The 9594-nt window shown below is 37.3% G+C and overlaps 1 protein-coding gene across 1 annotated transcript; it reads left to right on the forward strand.

Moving 5' to 3' along the window:
• Positions 1 to 286: 286 nt before the first annotated feature.
• Positions 287 to 2227, forward strand: LOC109795933 (phenolic glucoside malonyltransferase 1). Its single transcript, XM_029271225.2, is given in 2 exon segments — positions 287 to 447; positions 449 to 2227. Coding segments are annotated over 2 exon segments (1377 nt in total). The 3' UTR covers positions 1665 to 2227.
• The last annotated feature ends 7367 nt before the right edge of the window (positions 2228 to 9594 follow it).

The following is a 9594-nucleotide window of genomic DNA, read 5'->3' on the forward strand; positions in this document are numbered from 1 at the left end:
CAAAAGAAAATTAAGAAAAGTTATTGGATTTTTAGACTTAACTTTCCTTGAAGATATATATATACACTTGCACTCCGCGTGGAGGAGTATTGTATTGAACTCGTGCAACACAAGTTTTTCACCGGCAAGTTGGGCAAATTATTAAGGATATTATAAAAAATATTGAATGCTTTATTGTTTTATTTTTGTAAAACATCAATTAATTAATTTTGGACAATTTTTTTTACCAACTAAAACGTCCTATAAAATGGGAGGGGGAGGGGGAGGGAGTATATTCAATCTCGTCATGGCATCCCACAACCTCAAAATCTACGAACACTGCAATGTTGCCCCTCCTCCGTCAGCAACCCCAACATCCCTCCCTCTCACTTTCTTCGACTTTTCCTTGCTCAGGTTCTCTCCCATTGAGTTCATCTTCTTCTATTCCCTCCCACACCCTTCCAAACCAAGTGGTTCCAAATCTCAAAACCTCTCTCTCTCACACCCTCCACCACTTCCTCCCTCTAGCTGGCAGCGTCGTTTGGCCTTCCGATTCCCCAGCACCCTTCGTCCAATACACCCCCGGTGACGTTGTTTCCCTCGTGGTTGCAGAATCTGACGCTGACTTCGACCACTTAACAGATTACTCGCCTCATGAAGCTACACTGTCTCGTTCTTTGGTACACCACTTGGACTCATCCGATTCTCGTGCTTCTGTTGTCTCTCTTCAGATCACTCTCTTCCCAAACAAAGGCTTCAGCATAGGCGTCAGTGCCCACCATGGGGTCCTTGATGGAAAATCTTCAACCCTTTTCGTCAAGGCCTGGACTTCTCTATGCCAAGCCAACAATGAAAATGAAACACAAAAACCATCTTTGGTGCAGGGGTTGGAGCCTTTCTTTGACAGAACAGTCATCAAAAAACCAACGCATTTGGGAGATAACTACACAGAATACTTGACTAGCTTCTTCTCCAAACTCTTCCCTGGTGAAAACAGCAACCCTCGGTGCTTGAGGATTCTACCTTTCCTTCCCAGACTCAAGGGCACGGTTCGAGCCACGTTTGCTCTCACGCGAGGGGATTTGGAGAAGATAAAGAAAAGGGTCTTATCCAAGTGGGATGTAGTGGAAGAATCTGATTCAAAGCCACCTACTTTATCATCCTTTGTTCTCAGCTACGCTCATGCCCTAGTTTGCATGGCAAAAGCGATTCACGGGGTTGAAAGGGAGAAACAAAAGTTTTCCTTTGCTTTCCCGGTGGATTGCAGGGCCAGGTTGGAGCCTCAAGTGCCTAGTAACTACTGTGGCAACTGTGTGTGGTCGCATTTAGTGGATGCAGAACCCTTGGACTTTATAAAGGAAGAAGGGGTGGTGATTGTTGCCAAGAGCATTCATAGAAAAGTGAAGAAGTTAGGTGAACAAGCTTTTAATGGGACTTCTGGATTCGCTGATTTGGCGAAAGAGGGGGTTCAAACGATAGGAGCGTCAATGTCTAACAGATTTGGGTTTTATGGGACTGATTTTGGTTGGGGAAAGCCTGCTAAGGTGGAGCTAACATCAATGGATAGAGGTTTATCCATTGGGTTGGCAGAGGGTAAGGATGGGAGTGGTGGGGTTGAGGTTTGCCTTGTTCTGAATAAACATGAGATGGATCTCTTTGCTGCTCTATTTCGTGAAGGACTCTGAGATGATTCAATGATTCTGAGTTCTTAAAACATGCATATGCCTTATGGAGATTTGAGTTTGAATTGGAGAAAGAGCACAAGCATGCATGCATGCTGTTTTGCTGTACAATTGCAACATATGATCACTTGCTTTTATTTATCCTTTTTTTTTTGTCAATAATTTCTAGTGCAGTGCTGTTCCACGAAATCATCAAATCACGATGTATTTGTACCGGTATTTGTTGTTTTCATTTTAAATAATATTTTAGTTGGTTTGTATTTTTATCTAATTTATTTTTAAATAATATTTTTTAATATATAAATTTTATTCAAAATATAGAAATAAAATAGGCTTCTCAACAAAGGAAGGAAAAATATAGAAAACAAAATCAAAAATCAAAATAACCTTTTTTATAAATTAAAATTAAGTTATGTGTAAGTTAAAAATAAGATTTTAGAAAAATAATAACATATAGATTTTACAAATTAGTTTATGTATAAATAAATTTTAACTTATGAAGAAATTTATTTTATTTTATTTTCTTATTTTTCTCTATTAATTAAAAAATTTTCCGAAGAAATTTATGCAAATAGATTCTTAGTTTCTATACTGCTAAAAATGGTAAACATCGCTAAAGGTCACTGGCATGTCGTTGATGCGTGTTGAGTTACTTTTAAGTTTTAATTAGACGTTATATTTTCATTATTTTTATATTTTGGTCTCTATACTTGCACAATTATTTTATTTTTTTAATCCCTACACTTAAAAAATATACTCATTTTAGTTCTTATGTGACTGTAGTTTTTTAGTTTCTTTCTTCTTTCTCCTCCTTTTATTTTGTGAATTTTATTTCTTTTAAATTCTCTTACATTAACTAATTTTTATTGACCTTAAATTAAATAAGTTTGAGGCTATGTGTTTATATACATTTATCTGAATTAAATAATTTTGAGGCTATAGTGTTTATATACATTTATATGATATATAAGATGACATGGCTTCCATGTAATAATTTGTGTTGAGACTCATTATAATGACAAAAACTTTTGCTTTGTTTAAATTTTGTAAGGTAAAACATTTGGGTATATAATGCATCTAACCCCTTGTTGCATCATTTTAATCATTCTAATTTTGCTACAACAAATACTTGAGTATTTGTGTCACATTATATGAATAGTTTTTTATACTTTAATATTTATTATTATATCGGATAGATTATTTGGCCACTAGAAACCACCAAGACCGAGCTCTCTCGGTATCCTCGATAGTCGAAGGGATTGTATGACTAAAATCCTTAACTCATTATTTCGACACTCTCGACAACTGAATAGATCATGTAAACTGGTGTGACTCTTAGGGATCGCATGACTGAAATCCTTAAAATACCCCTTCGACACCCTCGATAGTCGAAAGGATCATGCACCCCTTTGGCGCTATTGACAGCCAAAAGGATTGGAGACGAATCAACTCTTTCGAAAGCGCTAATAAGGCCAAACGACATGTAAAACCCCTCAATTATTCTAATCAAGGTAATTAAGGTTAATCATTGGTATGAAATCAATTATCAACGTGATTTATATTAGAGCAGGTCGATCCAATCGGCCGTGAGTTATGATTTTACCGTGCTTGTTTGGTAGATAGAGTCTATAGTTTTTAGCGATTGAATCCAAGGAGGTTTTGAATGTTTTGATGAAAGGCCAAAGTGTGCATATTTGTTATTTTTTTATTACATGATTTGGAAGTTATAAATTATTCCTAACTAGGAGACACTGCCACCTTTACTGGAATTAATTTATATTTCCTTTATTACTTTTAAATCTTATTATATGATTTATTAAATTTGATGCTTACATATTGATTTTTATGGGTTAGGTTGTATGAGGATTTTATTTTAGTTTCTAAGTTCTCTGTGCTAAATATGTAAGTTGTTTGGTTTAGGATTGTAGGAAGAAACTTAAATAATGGTTTGGAAGTGGTTTAAGGTATTTTTGGGGCTTTAGACTTTGGTGCGCTCTTTTGCTGATCCATGCAGGGAATGTCTTAGCTGCAGTTTTATTGTGCCAGTACAAGTATTATATTGACAGAGTATTATATTGATAGAGTTGGATTTTATGATCTTCATAAAAGTTGTAGTCTTAGAATGTTATTTTTTAAGGGCACCAAAATTAGGTACAATGGAGATCTAGAACTTCCGATATGACTATTTTAGTGAACAAAGGTCTAGCTGTTAGCGTTGATTATATCTATTACAATTTTTTTGAAATTTTTAGCTAAGTATATGATCATTTTAGAATTTCAAGTCTTCATAAGAGTGATAGCTTATCATGTTAGCTTTCTTTTGGTAATAGGTTTGAGATCATTTGGTGATAGCCTGTATAATTCTCTGTGTATCATTTTCTTTGATAGTTGTTAAAGGAATATATATGTTATCATGATGTTTGTGAGTTATTAGGAAATTGATTTTATTCTGATATTCTGAAGTGTTGTCTTGTGGATTAAAAGTTTCTTTAAGGTTGTATGATGTTATGTGGTAAAGGTTGTTCCTGTACAGGCTATAGGAGTAAACGGTAATTGATTCATACATGCTTAAGGATGGTATATATGAAGGGTTAAAGTAGGTATTCTAATATGATTTGATATTCATGTATGTTGATATGTGGATAGATGACCTTAGAGATCAATTAATGAATATTTGTGTGTTTAATGAGATTGACCTTAGGATGTGATATCATCATATTGGAATTGAGGGTGAAAATATATTTAAGACAACTTTACGCCAAGCTATTTAAGTATGAATTTCTATTGTATGAAGTGAATTTTCTAGGTTTTGTAATTTCTAATGGAGATATAATGTAGATCTATTTATGATAGAAGTTGTGTTTAAGTAAGAGATACCTAAGTCAATTAGTGAAGTTAAGAGTTTTCTTGCATTAACTTATTAATATAGGAGATTTATTGAGGAAATTTCTAAGATAACATTACTTTTGTCTGGATTAACCAAGAAGAGAGAGTTGCCTTTATGGAATAGTAAGTGTGAAAGTAGTTTTCAAACTCTTAAGGAAAGATTGACTAGTGTTAAAATTATCGGACTCTAGTAAGTCTTATGTGTTATATAGTGATGCTTCAAAGACGGGTTTGAGTGGATTATTGATGCAAGAAGGAAAGGTAGTAGCTTATATTTCTAGGCATCTAGTTATGGAAAATTCATGAGAAAAAATTACCTTACCCATAACCTTGAATTAGAGATTGTAATATTTACACTTAAGATTTTGGAGACATTACTGGTATGATTCTAAGTTTGAGATATTTAGTGATCATAAGAATCTTACATATCTGTTTGATCCAAAGGAGTTGAATATGAGACAGAAGAGCTAGTTGGAAACTGTTAAGGATTAAAATTTTAATCTTAGTTGTTATTTGGAAAAACCCAAGGTGGTGGTCGATACTTTGAGTAGGAAACCTCTATATATATCTCCTCTTATGGTTAAAGGGATGTATCTTTTAGCTCACATTAGGAAGTTAAGTTTGACTTGTGAAATTACTCCTATTAGTGTGAAATTAGGTATGACTCGAGTAAAAAAATAGACTATTTAAGGAAAATTAGAGAAACATAATTAATTGATTCATTTTGATGGCAAGACATGAGACCACAAGACAAGGTAGTATATATGAGGTTGCCTTGGGTATAGATAGGATGGTAAGACTTAGAGATTGATTATATGTACTTAGTTAACTTATGCTTAAGTACTTGATTCTTGGAGAGGGTCATAAAAATTAAAGTAATATGGTGACAAATGCCTTAAGTAAGATGGTCATTTATCTATCATTTTTGATAATGTAAGGGTTGAATTTGATTGAAGAGATTAGAAACTTAAGCGTGATGTGTAAGCTCACCCTTAGGAGCATTGAATTGAGTATGTTGAAAGGACTAATAGATTAATAGATGTGATTAGAGGACCCAAGAGTTAAATCCTTTCTTAGTGAGCCAAGTGGAAAAGATTGATAGAGGTATAGATAGCCCTTTACGCTTGGAAGTTGATGGTGTTTTGAGATTCAAAGATAGAATCTATGTGCCTAGTAATCTCGAATTAAGGAAGATGATGATCTTAGAGGAAAGACATAAAAGTACTTTTAGTATTCATTTAGGAGATATTAAAATGTATCAGAATGACACAGCGGAAGCGTGATGGTCTAAGGTGAAAAGAGAAGTAGAGGAGATGGTTAGAGTTTCTTAAAGATTATGACTTCCAATTGAATTATCACCCCGGTAAGGCGTATGTTGTAGCTGACACTTTAAGTAGAAAATTTTTTAGAGTGTTTTCTTTGATGATTAGGGAATTGCTTATGATTGAGGAGTTTAGGGATATAAACTTAGGGTGTAAGTTGACCTCTAAGAGTATTAAGTTGGGAGCTTTGAGAGTGACTAATAGCTTGATAGATGAGATTAAAGAAGGTCAGAAGATAGATGAGTCAAGTAAAGAAGTTGAATCAAAAAGATGTTTTGGTGGCCTAAGATGAAGAAGGAAGTGAAGGAATTTTTGTATGCTTGCTTAGAAAACTAGGTAGAACACCAAAAACTTTCAAATTTATTGCAACCTTTAGACGTCCTAATTTGGAAATAAGATTTTGTATCTGTACTTACACGAATCAGGTCGGACCCTTAATTCGGATAAGTCGTCTCCCTGGCTTTGGTCTTACCGAGCTCCCACGAAATTGGTTGCTAGGGTGATCTTCTCTTCTTCGGTCTCCTCGTTCGAGCGTCTTGGAAGTACCTACAAAAAGGACTCTGAAGATCAAGTCAGTTGCCTTTTCCAATATCGTGTATTGCTTATATCGTTACCTATCGTGGTCTCCCGAGTAACCGTGGTGTAACTGCTGTATGGTTATCTTCCGAGAATCCTCCTCGGTTAAGTCATGTTCAATGTTGTTAATGTGCCGAGGTTGCCGAGGTGTATCGCCAATCTCCCTTATTTCATGTGACACCTCAGCGTTAAACGTATACTTTAGTTTGACTAAATGATCACCTCGGTCAGGATTGTCTAATGAGCTCGGTTGAGCTCGGCCTTGAGCTGGGGTGGTACATAAGCCCCCCAAGCTCTAAATGATGGAAGAATGCAAGAGCTGATAAAAATAAGTGGAGGATGTCGAACTTCCGAGAAGGGAAGCTACGCAAAGAGTCACGGGTTTTCAGACTAGAGAGTGACGCGTGTAATGGGTGAGGGAATGTAACGTTAGAAGGCTAACAGCTGTAGCCTGGGGAAGCGCGAAGGGGTACGGCGCGTAATCATTAGAATTAAGTGTGAAGGGACAAGTCATTTAAGGCAGGGGATTTAGGGCCGCGGGAAACTCTTTAGTGAAGGGTCGTGGCTCTCAATGAGAAAATGAAAGGGTGCGATGGAGTATATATATATGTACGAAGGAGCCTTAGAAATCTTTTTACTGTTACTGTTCTTAGAAGAAAGTGTTGAGGCGTATTTGGCGTAAACGTAGCAGGGAAGGTGGGTTGCAGAGAATAGGATATTCAAGTGTTTGAGTTCCTCAAGAGCCTACGGACTCCAGGTATCAAGCGTTATTTTTTGAACTTTTTGTTGTGATTTGGTTGGAAAGGGGTGTGGTAGGATGGGTAAGGCGAAGGGGAAAATCACGAATAGTAACAGAGGTGAAGCGAGTGTGCCAAAGAGGGGTGGGAATAACAGGAAAGACTCGCACCCAAAAATTATGGTGACTGGTTATGAATGGGTAAGAGGGGATGTGGGCAAGTATGAAAGTAGGGTTAGGGGTGAGATGGAGGCGAGTGTGTTACAACATAAGGTAAAATTTTGCCTTCCTCCATACCTAGAACAACTCTCGATTGAACCGTGTTCCGCAGAGGAACTTATATTTTTCAAAGTGCCGACATCTCCCTTGTATATATACATGTATCAATGTGTGTTTAGGGATTTAGGAGTAGTAGTCCCGTTCACCCCTTTTGAATGTGAGTTCCTAAAAAAGATTAATGTAGCACCAAGTCAGCTACATCCCAATAGCTAGGGATTTCTGCGTGCTTTTCAAATTTTGTGCTCGATAATGGGAATGAATCCGAGTTTGGGAACTTTTATGCATTTTTATCAATTGAAATTGGGGGAGCCACCCTTCGGGTGGATATCGCTGAGTGGGAGTTCGAATGGGGGGTTGTTTCAAATCTTTTCTCAGTCATATAAAAATTTTAAAGAGGGGTTTTTTAAAGTGCAATGCGTGCATAATGATGCAAACTCAGACTCAATTTTCCACTCGAATGGTGAACCAAAATTTCCGCTGAGTTGGCAATCAGAACCGATGAGGTTCTCTGGTTCGGAAGGTTTAACATTGTCGGATGAAGAGAAGAAGGATATAGAGAGATTGGAAGGGCTAACTCGACCCTTAGAAAGCAAAGCGATCCTGTTACTTGCGGGGTCAAAAAATCCGCGAGAGGACTTAAAGAGTAAGTATAATAAAATAAAACCTGAACTTGATTGAAAGTATGTGCAAAACTGAACGTATTTTGTGTTGCTATAATGTGCAGGTATCATGGTTAGGAGTAAATGGAGAGAGTTGAAAGCCAAGCATGGGGAAAAGGAATTAGAAGTTATTAACGTGGAAGGAGCGAAGGAAAAAGAGAAGTTGGAGACAAAGAAGAAAAAGCAAAGAGTTGGTGATAAGAATGCGGACACTAGTGGTCCGAAGTTGATCCAAACTGAAGTTGGTGTAGGAGAGAAGGATGCTCGTTTAAGTCATCCGACTGAGGAATCAGGTCGGCCAGTCATTGCGAGTGTGACTATGCCGAGTTCCTCAACATCGGATGCTGGTCACCAAAAGGGGAAGAATCCAACAGTGGTGATTTTGGATGAAGAAACAGTAAGTGGTTTCATGTTTTTTTTTTTTTGAAAGTATAATCATTATGTTGATGAAAATAACATATATGGAACTGAGTTACTCTTTGCGTTGGCAGGCATTGAAGTCGAAAGAGATAACCGATTCGATCTCCTCAGATGAGTCAATGTCAGAACTTCAAAAAGAAATTGCGCAGCTCGGCTTCTCCTCCCTGATACCACAGGGAGGATCATCCCAAGGTGGCCAGACAAGCCGACCTCGGTCAATACACCAGAGATATGATTCTAATCATCCGTTAGAGAGATTAGATCATGTGAGTATGTCTCCAGATGTCACCTCGTTCTGGAGTGCCAAGCTAACGGCAGATGCATTTTATAAAGAGGATCGTGCGCACATTGCTGATAAGGCGCTGATTGAGAAGGTGGGTCCTGTTGAGGGATTAGATTCAGTGGAAGTGTTTTTGCAAAGGTCGATTGCAGTAGTGGATCACTGGAAGAGGAGATGGAAGAAAAATATAGAGCAAATGGATAAGCTGAAGGCAGAGAATGTGAAGGTCGGATCGTTGTGTGCTGAGTTGAATGATGTGAAGGGAAATTTTGCTGAAAACAACAAGGCGTTTGAAATATCCCTGCGCTCCAACAAATCCTACTCAGCAAAAGTAGAAGAGCTTCTGAGTAAAGTGAAAAAGGTAGAGGAAGAGAAAGAGCAAAAGGAAAAAGAGAATGCTGAGTTGAGAGCAAAAGTCAAAGAAAATAGTGAAAAGGAGAAAGAAAATGCTGAGCTGAAGAAGAAGTTGGAGGAACAAAAGCGTCTGACCTCGGAGTTGCACGAGGAGTTCCAAAGGTTAAGAGAGCAGAATAAAGCTTGTCAGGAAGTGATAGCGGCTGATGTGGAAAAAACCACGGACTTGGAAAAGAAAAATAATAAGTTAAGTAAAGATCTGGAGAACCTGGAGTTGCATGTAATGGAGGAGCATAAGAAAGGATTTGCCAAGGCTCTACGACAAATCAAGATAGTGTCTCCAGGAATCAATCTTCGTGATCTAGACGTCAACAAGGATGTGTGGGATGGAAAATTGATCAACGAAGACGATATGCCTGAT

This window comes from Cajanus cajan, chromosome 4 (assembly GCF_000230855.2).
Source record: "Cajanus cajan strain Asha chromosome 4, NIPB_CcT2T_4, whole genome shotgun sequence".
NCBI lineage: Eukaryota > Viridiplantae > Streptophyta > Magnoliopsida > Fabales > Fabaceae > Cajanus > Cajanus cajan.